Consider the following 13,163-nt stretch of genomic DNA (forward strand, 5'->3'; position numbering starts at 1 on the left):
TGCATTGACACCATCTGTAGAAGTAACGCAGACTTACACACACACTGCTCGCTGACCAGCACGTGTCTCTCCTCACACTGGTCACACAGATGACCTCTGACCCCTGGCTTGCACTCGCACCGGCCCGTGCGTCCGTCACACACACCGTGCACCGACCCGGTCCCGTTACACCGACACACCTGACACCGGCCGCCCGGCTCCGACGGGTCGCCATGGTAACCTACCGAACACCTGAGACGCGGAGAGAGCGTTAGCAACGGTTGGGGATCGTTTGAGTTTTAACGATTCCGATTTCGACTGCTTATCGATTCCGATTCTGAATTCAGTTCCTAATTTCGATTCCAAAAAGGCACACAAATCAACTGGCTAAAGAACACTTACACAAGGAGTGTTTGCCTGAGGTTTAAAAATACCATAGAAGAACAACTAATATAAACTTTAAACATTATGAAAGACAAGTAAACACTCAGTAATGAAAAAATAACAAATAAAGCAAATAGATGCAACTAAACAAAGACAGGATTGAAAGAAACAGTGTTTTAAGATTTTCAGATTTTCAGGTTCAGAAACTGTAATCAAATGTACAACAAGACTGCAGTTTATAAATAAAATATACATTATAAATATTAGGGGTGCAACGGTACAGATAGCCCACGGTACGATCCGTACCTCGGTTTTTGGGCCACGGTCTTGGTTCGGTTTCGGTACATGTTTTGTGCAGAAAGAGACGGCTATTTCATCCCAAAAATATGTTTTATTTTTCTTATGAGCATAAACAGAATATCACAGTAGGAAGAACATCAATGTATGGAATAAATTAACATGAAATACAAAATGTAAACAAACAAACTTCAAAATATTCAAGTGGATCCCAATTCCAAACCTTGATAACTGGTATATGAAGTGATCAATGTGAAAGAAAAAGTGCACTTTTACCTTTAACAAACATAAATTAGCTTGTGCTTTGAATAAAAAAAAAGCAGAGCAAAATAATATAATAAAAAAAATACTGCATTCAGGATACAAAGTGCAATGTTATTTACTCATCCACTATTGAGAGATTCTTGTGCAAAAAGATGAGTCTATCAACACTGTCTGGTGCAAGGCGAGACCGGTTGGCACTAACGATGTCCCCAGCAGTGGAGAAAATTCTCAACTTTTCAGAATGCCGCAAGAGCACCGTAGGTCACGTGACAAGAACCAACCAGAGCGCAGCTGATGGTTGCTTTAGCAACGACAGACGCCTCCGGAGCGCAACCGCCCAAGCGCTTTGGAAAAAGGAGAACGCGGCGCGCCTAGCGTTTTCTGCGCGTTTTTAGGCGCGATATGTGAACGGCGCCTAAAGCAAAAACTAAAAGGATCAGCGCGAACTCAATGGCAAAACCGAAGTCCCGCGGGACACGAGAGTAGATTGTCCCGTGCAGGACTGACCGAACGGTCCGGGATTTTACCGTGTACCGTTGCATCCCTAATAAATATAGTTACAAAAGTTATTCAGTGAAGAACGAGTGAATTTTCTCTGTCTTCTGTTGTTTGATTATTGTTATTGTAGAGCAGGAATATTAATTATATTAAGAATATTAGGCTGCTGTCACTTTAAGAGCTGCACAGATCCAATATCCTGATACACATGAGAACAGAAAACAGAGTCTCTCGCGCTTCAATGGTTTAAAGTCAAATTGAAATACACACAGAGGTATTGATAAGATTCCCAACCCTAGCGTTAGCGTACAAGTGTTTGTGTGTGTGTGTGTGTGTGCCGTAACGTCACATGACCTCACCTCTCACAGTAGCGGCCCTCGTATCCCTCCTCACAGTGGTCGCAGCGGAAATCTCCAGCGCCCTCTAACACACACGTCACGCTGAAGCTAAACACACAAAACACACACGTCACGCTGAAGCTAAACACACAAAACACACACGTCACGCTGAAGCTAAACACGCAAAACACACACGTCACGCTGAAGCTAAACACAAAACACACACGTCACGCTGAAGCTAAACACAAAACACACACGTCACGCTGAAGCTAAACACACGCAAAACACACACGTCACGCTGAAGCTAAACACACGCAAAACACACACGTCACGCTGAAGCTAAACACACACGTCACGCTGAAGCTAAACACACGCAAAACACACGTCACGCTGAAGCTAAACACACGCATAACACACACGTCACGCTGAAGCTAAACACACACGTCACGCTGAAGCTAAACACACGCAAAACACACACGTCACGCTGAAGCTAAACACGCAAAACACACACGTCACGCTGAAGCTAAACACGCAAAACACACACGTCACGCTGAAGCTAAACACACGCAAAACACACACGTCACGCTGAAGCTAAACACAAAACACACACGTCACGCTGAAGCTAAACACAAAACACACACGTCACGCTGAAGCTAAACACACCCAACACACACATCACGCTGAAGCTAAACACACAAAACACACACGTCACGCTGAAGCTAAACACGCAAAACACACACGTCACGCTGAAGCTAAACACGCAAAACACACACGTCACGCTGAAGCTAAACACGCAAAACACACACGTCACGCTGAAGCTAAACACGCAAAACACACACGTCACGCTGAAGCTAAACACACACGTCACGCTGAAGCTAAACACACGCAAAACACACGTCACGCTGAAGCTAAACACACGCATAACACACACGTCACGCTGAAGCTAAACACACACGTCACGCTGAAGCTAAACACACGCAAAACACACACGTCACGCTGAAGCTAAACACACAAAACACACACGTCACGCTGAAGCTAAACACACACGTCACGCTGAAGCTAAACACACACAAAACACACACGTCACGCTGAAGCTAAACACACACGTCACACTGAAGCTAAACACACATCACGCTGAAGCTAAACACACGCAAAACATCAGCACACGCATGCAGCCGACAACCTGCCGAAATAAAAGCTTAATGGTTTAACACAGTGGTTCTCAAAGTGTGGGGCAGAAATCAGCAGAAAAAGAAAAAAACGCTGTTGCAACCTTTATATACTGTCTATGGTTGCGACTGCGTTCAATTGCGTGACTAGCGGTTAGCGCTCTTCCTTTATATAGCGCCATCGAATGGCAATCACACTGAATCGTTCTTCTTCAGACTCGTTCTTCTTGTCACCGCTGGAACAAGCAGCTCTTCAGTGAATCACAAGTGTGTTACTGATGTGATGACTCCGCTGATGTGTGTGTGTGTGTGTGTGTGTCCCCGTGAGAAGACCAATCAGAAGCTGAGCTTGTGAGGCGCTGTCAAAACCTAGTGTATATTTGCGCTTTTATATATTGTTCATCAAAGCATCACTGAAATGTTTACATGTTTTTGTGTATTTAAAGGAGAACTTGGTAACTTTTTTAACTTAATAAAACTGTCTAGAAATCATTTGGATGGTTAAACAACCTGTTCTGGTGATATTGGTGACTTTCCCAGCTCCCCCCAGCGTTCCCAGGCGGAAAACCAACCTTGCAACTTGCGCACTGCCGTCCCGGCAAAGTGAAATTGGAAGTCTCGTGAGAACCGAGAACGAGAAGAGAACGAGCGCGAAACACAAATTGCTTTACGGCAATTCGACATAAACACACACGCATGTATGATGTATTACCAGATTACCCACCTCGGTAGACATAGCTCCACACGATACAGTTGGCTTGCTCCGATCAAAACAAACGCACATGAGCAGCGGTAGAGAGGGGGAGGAGGCCGCCGCAAGTGAGTTTTTTACGACTGTGTTGTGAAATATACGCCCCCCCACAGCTGTAGGGGGAGCTCGTGGGGAAAACATGCGACAACAAAAGGGAAAATCAGCGAAGAAGTGACTAGAGTTCGCTAGAGTTACAGAGTTCTCCTTTAAATTAAAAGTAAAGTTCTGTATTATTATTCTCTCTTATTGCAGGTGTTTTTCATTGCACGTTTTTAAAGGTTTAATGGGGCCGTGACGAAAAACATTTGAGAACCACTGGTTTCCCATGACCTCCACACAGCCGTAGTGTCATGTGACCTCACCTTTGACCCCGCAGTGGACAGGCACACAGCGAGCAGTCGCTGACCGAGCCCCGAACCTTCCCATAATGCCCTGCGGCGCACAGGTGACAGTGCTCTCCTGCGGTGTTGTGCTGGCACCCCTGAACACACGGTTCATTAAGCATCAGAGTGTGCCTTTATTATCAGTCTGATGTGGATAAAGCGGGTTTATCGATCTGGATTTGCTCACCATGCATTGGCCCGTCTCCAGGTCACATGACACACTGTGGTTGTTGCACCGGCACGGGACGCAGGGCCGGATGAGCGGCCGGTTTCGGCCCTTCATGTTGAGCTCAGACACGGCCTGCCGGTAATAACCCGGAGAACACTCCTGCAACACAGCATTCAATCCAGTTTCACTTCACATTAGTGTAGCGCTTTACACAACACACATCATCTCAAAGCAGAGTCCACATTACAGTTTACAGTGTTATCAGAGGAGACTGTCTAAGTTATGTATTTCAGAAATGTACATATACTAAACCACAGTTAGCGAGATAGGTATTAAGTTAAACACCAGAACTGAACCGTAAGGGATGTGGAAGAGTCTCAGTCGAGCAACAGGAACATATGGCCCGTTCACACCCATAACCATAACTATATCACATCACTGTTTATTATAAGCGCTGCAGTTCGAGCTCTTCCACAGGATGGATTCTGATTGGCTGTCGATGTTTTTATCGTTCATCAGCGGGAAAATCCTCCTGAAAGCGATTCCAACAATTTCTCTGTTGCTATAATTGTAGTTGTGGACATAAAATTATATTTAGATTATTTAGAACTACATCATTATCGTTGTAGTTATCGTCCTTGGTGTGAACCGGCCTTTATTTATTTAATTTATATTTTATATATTATATTGTCTTAAATTATATAATCAATTATTAATTTTATATTATTTATATATTTTTTGTATTTTAAATTATCTTATAATATAAGACAATATAATATATAAAATGTAAATGGCATATAAATCATATAAAATTAATAATATAATAATATACTATCAATTACAATTTACATACAATTTTATTTTATTTGTATATATTGTCTAATATTAATAAAGATTTTTTGATTACTAATTTGTTTTTATTATTTGTTTTTTGTATATCATATTGTCTTATTATATAATATAAAATAATATAATACAATATAATGTATAAAATCTAAGTAACATAAAACTAATAATGCACTATTAATTATATATTATTTATATATATTACATTGTCTTATTATATATATATATATATATATATAATATTTTATATTGATATTTAGAATTTTGTATAATAAAAGACAAGATAATGTATAAAAAATAAATAGAATAAATATAAAATAATATACTATTAACTTTTAATTATATATTATATTGTCATATTTTTAAATATTAATTTTATATTGATATTTCAAAATGTGTTTATTATATTATAAAAAGTATAATATAATAAGTTTCTAAGTTTCTAAATTCAGATGAAGGACAGGAACTATTATACATATTTCCAGATGTATTATGAGTGACAGAAGACTTGAGGGTTTGTGGCCGATGACCGTGAGTGTTTTCCCGGACCTGACACGAGAGTCCAGCGTATCCCAGAGGACACTCGCACGCCTCCACCAGTCGAGCCACTTCTCCTTCTGTTCCCTCGGGAACATCCTCCGCATCCAGAGACACTTCCATCGAGATATTAGAGATCCTGGAGAGAGAAACACAGATTAGAGAAACACGGACTCTTACTGGGAGTGATTCATCATCAGGGATGTTATTCTGAGGGAACATCTTAGTGTAGTTGCTCCAACTATTCTCATCCTTCCCTCGGGTCATTTTGACCCGGAAAATATTTTTAAAAATGTGTAAATAATTGAGTGTTGATCGGAGGGGTTCAAGACCCCAGGACTTCTGTCGCACTTGAACCACAAATACAAACAAAACATTTTTATGGATTCAAGGAGTTTTGTGGTTGAAATTTAAAAAAAAGTAATAAATCCTAAAAATAAAGCAATGCATGGAATGTGAGGAATGCTTCAGTTCACATAGAAAAACCTAAAAATGTTCAAAATTCGAACTAAAAATGCTAAAACTTTACCAAAAACTGATTTTATATTGTCTACATGTGTATTTGAATGCACACTGAAGGGAACTGACTTTAGGACCCAGAGGAACAGCTCATTTACTCCATATAGAGCTATAAGGCCATCTAGAGTCATGAAATATCATCTTATAATATTTATTTTTCACCAGAGGTCGACAAAGACACCCGATGTAAGATATGTAGAGCTGAATTAAAAGGGTTATGCATGAAATTGTGAGTTATTTTGAATTTAAGTTGAAAGAATCTGAGGAATGTGCTTAAATAATTTTTTATTTATTGATCAAATCTAGTAATTTAAAGCTAAATAAAATAAAAAATAACAAAAACATATATATATATATATTTTTTATATTATCAAAATGAAATAAAATAAGATTTATGGACAAAAACAAATTTAGTGTAATTTTAAGGCTTGGGGTCCACACACACACACACACGCACGCACGCACGCACGCACACACACACACACTGACCGACTCTGCTGCAGTCCTGAGCCGTACGAGGCTTTGATGATGATGTACTCCACGTTACTCAGCACAGACAGGAAGTCGGCGTGGCTCACGGCTTCATCCGACACTGAGTTGAAGTACTTCCACTTGTGCTGCACACAAACAGGAGAAGCTGTATCATATACCTGGATATTTATGAGCAATATCACACTCATAGCCATGAGAAATACCTCTATATCAGACGGACTGCAACTTTAATTTTGTGTGAAAAGATTGTTTTATCAATAAAATTAAAAATACATTTTCCATATATATTTTCAAGCACTTCTTCATAAAAACAGCTGTTTTCAATGGTTTTCCAGGACTATTCACTTACTTCAATAATTGATACAAGATACTTTAAAGTACCTTAAAGGTGCAGTGTGTAATATTTAGGAGGATCTGTTGACAGAAATGCAATATCATATTCATAACTGTGTTTTCAGTGGTGTATAAAGACCTTACATAATGAAGCGTTATGTGTTTATTAGCTTAGAATGAGTCATTTCTCTCTACACACACCGCGGGTCCGCTTACATCGATGTGTTTCTACGGTGGCCCTGAACGGACAAACGCGTGTCGTCACTATGTTGTTCTTCATGTAAAGAAGCTTCAGCTAAAGTCAGCGAATAAACACTGACACAATGATGAACAATAATATTCGCAATAAAATATCGTTTTACTGAATAATTATGTAAACATAATTTCTAAATGTATCTTTGTAAAGAAACCTCATTGTTAACTGGCGACTCTCTGCTGTCTCAGACGACGACATCACTTCCTGTTGGCCACCGTAACTTCTGTTGGGTGCAATTCACAACCTCACCACTAGATGCCGCTAAAACGTACACACTGCACCTTTAAGCACCTTTACGAACCCTGGTGAGAGAGCGCTGGCTCTATGACACAAGCGCGGTCCTGAAGTCATGTGATCAGACTCACCTCGGTCAGAGGAACTTCTTGTTCAGTGCGAACACCGTTTAGCGGCGCGGGAGCGTCGGTGTAGATGACTAGCTTGCGCAGGTGTCCGCCCCTCATCAGAACCTGAGGCTCGTGATTGGCCAGTCCGACGCCATCGAGAGCGAAGAATGCGATGGTGAAGGAGAGTCTTCCTCCGTACGACAGCAGCTGTGAGACACGAGGAGACATCTCATTCACACATGATCAGCAACACATCAGCTCACATGAGTAAACAATGAAAAATACTTAATCCTAGTTCATTTCAACACTTACTAATGCATTATTAAAATCAAAAGTTGTACCTAATAAATACTGTGACAAATGTATTGCATACATGGTATGCTAAGTATCCATGCGGTTTATATTTTGTTACTGTGATATTTCTGTGGGAATTGTACCTCAATACCGCAACTCATTATCGTTGTACTTCAGTGGGGTTTGTACCTTGTTACCGTAGTATTTCACTGTGGTTAATACCTCATTACCATGGTATTTCAGTGGGATTTGTACCTTGTTACTGTGGTATTTCTGACGGGTTTGCACCTCATTACCGCAACTCATTACCGTAGTATTTCAGTGGGTTTTGTACCTTGTTACCGTGGTATTTCTGTGTGGTTTGTACCTTGTTACCGTGGTATTTCTGCGTGGTTTGTACCTTGTTACCGTGGTATTTCTGTGTGGTTTGTACTGAAGGGTTACAAATTTAAGAATCTATTTCAGATATGCTTACTTACATAACATCACGGTGAAGAATACTGATTTTAGCTTTTAAGGTTAAGATGTCAGCAAAGTTGCAATCTCTATTGTGTTTTAAATGAGTCAGATCACTGAGATTCTCACCTTTCAGCCTAGATGTTGAATCGTTAGGTTGATTGGATTAGCTGTAGGGGAGACTTTCACCTTTTGTCTTTAAAGGCTCTGGGATGGCCCTTGGAACCGGAGCTCCTGGCCAGTATCAGCATTTGAATAGGTATGCTGATTAAATTGAGACTGCCGGTCTGGGGCGGGTTCCTTAACCTGTATACTCATTTACATGCTTTCTTTGAATTTGTCTCCACCTTCAAAAGTCCCTCCTCCTAAAATGCCTATAAGATACCATGTAAAGTTCCCTTAGTTAGATTTTGTTGGACGAACCGCAGCCGCGCTCAAATAAAGAAACTCTTCTGTTTGAACGTGATCCCAACGTCTCCTGGTCTGCTTTGAAGAAAGAAAAAACTTTCCAACAGATGGTGCCGTGTGACCCGGATGGAGAAACTGAAACTCAACAAAGAACTTCAAGCTCAAAGATCTGAATCTTGAAACTTCAAGCTCAACAAAGATCTGACAAAGATTGCCAGACTGAATCTTTCCAGCTTCCTCCAGATTGAAAACTTCAAGCTCCAAAAAGATCTCAAAGCCTGACTGAGTTCCAGACTGAATCTTGAAACTTCAAGCTCAAAGATCTCAACAAAGCTGACTGAGTTCCAGACGAATGTTTTCTGTACAACCAACGATTCGGTGAGTTACACTCTATTCAAAGAACCGATGCAGACCAGTAAAAAATTGGTTTTCCTCTGCGCCGACAGAAAAGAAGTTAACAAACAGCTGCAGGGTTTTGTTAACTAAGTTATCCTCTAAAGTTGTCTTTTAGAGATGAAATTTATCCTCTGTTCTTGTCAGGCAGGGAAGTTTTAGCGTAAAAGTGCTAGTAATTTGTGTTATTGCTCTGGGCAAGGAAGGTTAACAATAGTTGATCTGTGTTAACGTGTACCCTCTGTTGATCAGAGAAGTTTAGTGTTTGTTTGTGTGGTAACATAGAAATTCACAAAATGTTTAGGAGAAGTACTAGACTGATTACAGATAGTGAATTCAAGTCTTTGTTATCAGAGCACATGGACTCCATCGTGACTGAGCCAGTCAGATTGAATTTAACAAAGAAATTTGGCATTGATCCAGACAAAGTATGGTCAATTGAAGATTGTAAGAAATTATTGGGTGCATGTATCAGGAAGAAAAATGTGAAAGGTATTATCTTTTGTCACAGAGAATTTAGCTTATCCATTGCACAAGAACAAGCGCAGTGTATTGCTAAGTTAAAAGAACAGATCAAACAATTGCAGACTCAGGTGTCCTGTCTCAAGACAAACGTGGGCCATAACAAAGCCTCAACCAAATGTGACTCAGAAAACCAACAGTCAGATGAAAGCTATCCTGATTTACAGTCTTTTGATAGAATAGAGGACAATGTCAATGCAGATGTAAATGCAGTTGAAGTGTGCGGAGCTAGACAAAAGGCTCAGAGTAGGGGAAAAGAGGTTGATGCACCAGTTCCATCTGCAACCCCAATACAAGCAGTCAACACAGCTTTAGGTCCTAAGGATCTAGAGAGACTCTACCAGAGTTTACCCTCAGCACGCAAAAATTTTTCTGAATTTAGAAAAGCATTGATCAGTAAAATGTGTCTTTACGACACGTCGTTGCCGGAAGTCACACAGCTGATGTCACAAATTCTAACTGAATCTGAATTCAACAGTTTTGAGTCTGCTGTTACTTCCGAACTGCAACATGCCAGTAAAGGCGATTTGAGAGAAGGTGTTTTGAAAATCCTAAAGAATATCTTAGGACCCAAAATCGATTGGTCGAAAATTACCAATTGTGTACAGAAGAAGGGTGAAACTGTTTGTGAGTACACAGAAAGATTTTGCCAGACCGCTGCCGCTTACAGCGGAATTGCTGACACGTCAGAGAAGGTGTTAGGTGATAATGGTCCCCTAGTTCGCGCATGGTTTCAGGGTCTTCTGTCAGAACATAAAAATGCATTGCCTTACTTAGAATTAACATGGTCCAGTAGAACTTTGCAAAACAACTTGGACAGTTTAGCTACTTGGGAAAGAGACTCTGATGTCAAGGCAAGAGTAAAAATTGCAGCAGCATCCTTTAAGGTCAATTCTGAGAAACAGAAACGCAAATGTCCTAGAGAAGCCAGTTGTTCTTACTGTGGCAAGCACGGACATTTTGGAAAAGAATGTAGAAAAAACAAAAATAACTTAAGACAAGTTAACAATGTTATGCAGCTTTTACTACATTTGTTTGCTACTTTGAAGCAACCCCTCCCCTCGTCATTGGACTCGTGGGTAAGCTTTTTGAGGTGTTAACCATTTGGGCTGTGATTGCTTAATCTCCCCAGTAACTTACAACAAAGATGAAAGACTTATTGACTGTCACAGCCTTTGTTTGGGGGACATTCAGTATACTCACAGCTTTAAATGTTATACTGCAGAACATTACAATCAGACACCATCCTCTGTTATGATGCCTACTAGGACTGATGTTTCACTGGAGAATGGAAATGTGCCAAATTTCTCACACACTGTACAGTGTGCACACAACAGGGACAGAATAGGACACACAGACCAGTGCGGAGCCCAGGGAAGAACCGAAGTGCAACAGGCATCGGGGGCAAAACCTTGTGGTGAAGATTTCCTCATTCCCCCTCTTATCCCCACCTCACTGGTCCATAGGTGTCAAATCAATTAAGAAATAGGGAAAGAATGAAACAACAACAGCAGACTCTAAAAACCACACAACCCTAGTGTTTGAAGAAATACTGCTCTGTTTTCTTTCTTCCTCTGTGCAGATACCACTTGATGGCTGGTTCCGAGATCCATATGCAACGACCGTCTCACCTGCATATGAAGCCACAACCTCAAGACGACAACTGCTGAAAGAACTATCCCAAAAGAAAAAGAAAAAAAATACACAACGCAGAGACCTATGGGAACTTCAGTCATCCATCAGAGAACTTGAACAAACTACAACAAGACATTCTTGATCTTTCAACAAAACTACACCAGATGACTGAAGACAATTATTCATGGTTTGGACACTTGATTGGTAAACCCTGGCTGTGGATTAAAGAAATAGCAATTCTGCTGTTGTTTCTCCTACTGGCGTTCTACGTATGCGTCCACAGTATCAAGTGTTTCATTCAACAAATGACTCATGCCTCACATAAGAAAATGACTGGTCCAACCATAAAAGAATATTACCCGTAAGAACTTCACGGACCCTAATTGCATGTTTGGTTCTGTGTCACCATGCAATTACAGAAAATCAACACAGAACATGCTATGTGCCTGTAACGATCACAAGTTACAAGAATGAACTTTTAAGTGTCTAAATTTGTATTTTGTGAGAGTTATTAGAACTCTCAAAGGGGGAAATGTTGTATTACAAATTTATTAAATGTTTAATTTAGGTTTCAACATTAAAAGTTAAGACTTTGATTTTAGTAGGGTCAGTTTCTATCTAAAGACTCCGGCCAGTTCTGTTTTCTCTATTGTATTTTAAATGAGTCAGATCACTGAGATTCTCACCTTTCAGCCTAGACGTTGAATCGTTAGGTTGATTGGCTCAGCTGTAGGGGAGACTTTCACCTTTTGTCTTTAATGGCTCTGGGATGGCCCTTGGAACCGGAGTTCCTGGCCAGTATCAGCATTTGAATAGTTATGCTGATTCAATTGGACTGGTAGTGCTCTCAGAGTAGGGTGTGTTCCTACTTCATTTGCATGCTTTGTTCAGAGTCTCCACCTCTATGTAATCCCTCCCCCTTGGAATGTATATAACTACAATGCATACTGTATTAGTTTTTAGACTTTTGAAGAACTGCAGCCACGTCAACGCGAAGTCCTCTATAAAGAAATAACTTCTTGAACGTGATCCCAAAAGTCTCCTGGTCTTCGATTCTGAGTTTACAACAGTACCTTGTTACCGTGGTATTTCTGTGTGGTTTGTACCTTGTTACACTTGTATTTCTGACAGATTTGTACCTCATTACCGTAGTATTTCTGTGGGGTTTGTACCTCATTACCGTAGTATTTCTGTGGGGTTTGTACCTCATTACCGTAGTATTTCTGTACCGTAGTATTTCTGTAGGGTTTGTACCTGATTACCGTAGTATTTCTGTGTGGTTTGTACCTCATTACCGTAGTATTTCTGTGTGGTTTGTACCTCATTACCGTATTACCGTAGTATTTCTGTGGGGTTTGTACCTCATTACCGTAGTATTTCTGTGGGTTTTGTACCTTGTTACACTTGTATTTCTGACAGCTTTGTACCTCATTACCGTAGTATTTCTGTGGGGTTTGTACCTTGTTACTGTGGTATTTCTGTGGGGTTTGTACCTCATTACCGTAGTATTTCTGTGGCGTTTGTACCTTGTTACCGTAGTATTTCTGTGGGGTTTGTACCTCATTACCGCAACTCATTATCGTTGTACTTCAGTGGGGTTTGTACCTGGTTACCGTGGTATTTCAGTGGGGTTTGTACCTTGTTACCGTGGTATTAGGGTTAGTACCTCATTACCGCAGCTCATTATCATAGTATTTCTATGTGGTTTGTACCTTGTTACCGTGGTATTTCTGCGGGAGTCTCCAGTAATAGGGTCCGGTGAGGACCGACTGACTGTGAAGGTGAGCCGCGTCCAACATCATCTCTTGATGTGAGTAATAAACGCCCTCTAGCGTCCCCTGCTGGTCGCTCTGAGACACGACACGCAGCAGCGGCGGAGCAGAACCCAGCGTCAAC

The 13,163-nt window shown here is 40.7% G+C and overlaps 1 protein-coding gene across 1 annotated transcript in view; it reads right to left on the bottom strand.

The window, feature by feature from the left end:
* lama1 (laminin, alpha 1) overlaps window positions 1-13,163 on the bottom strand; it is a 78,213-nt gene that overhangs the window by 28,657 nt on the left and 36,393 nt on the right. Inside the window, 8 exon segments of the mRNA XM_082184632.1 lie at window positions 38-231; window positions 1,782-1,868; window positions 4,043-4,161; window positions 4,251-4,391; window positions 5,628-5,754; window positions 6,624-6,751; window positions 7,581-7,766; window positions 12,980-13,162. Coding sequence (XP_082040758.1) covers window positions 38-231; window positions 1,782-1,868; window positions 4,043-4,161; window positions 4,251-4,391; window positions 5,628-5,754; window positions 6,624-6,751; window positions 7,581-7,766; window positions 12,980-13,162 — 1,165 coding nt within the window.

The sequence above is a fragment of the Leuciscus leuciscus genome, assembly GCF_965113295.1.
Source record: "Leuciscus leuciscus genome assembly, chromosome: 11".
NCBI lineage: Eukaryota > Metazoa > Chordata > Actinopteri > Cypriniformes > Leuciscidae > Leuciscus > Leuciscus leuciscus.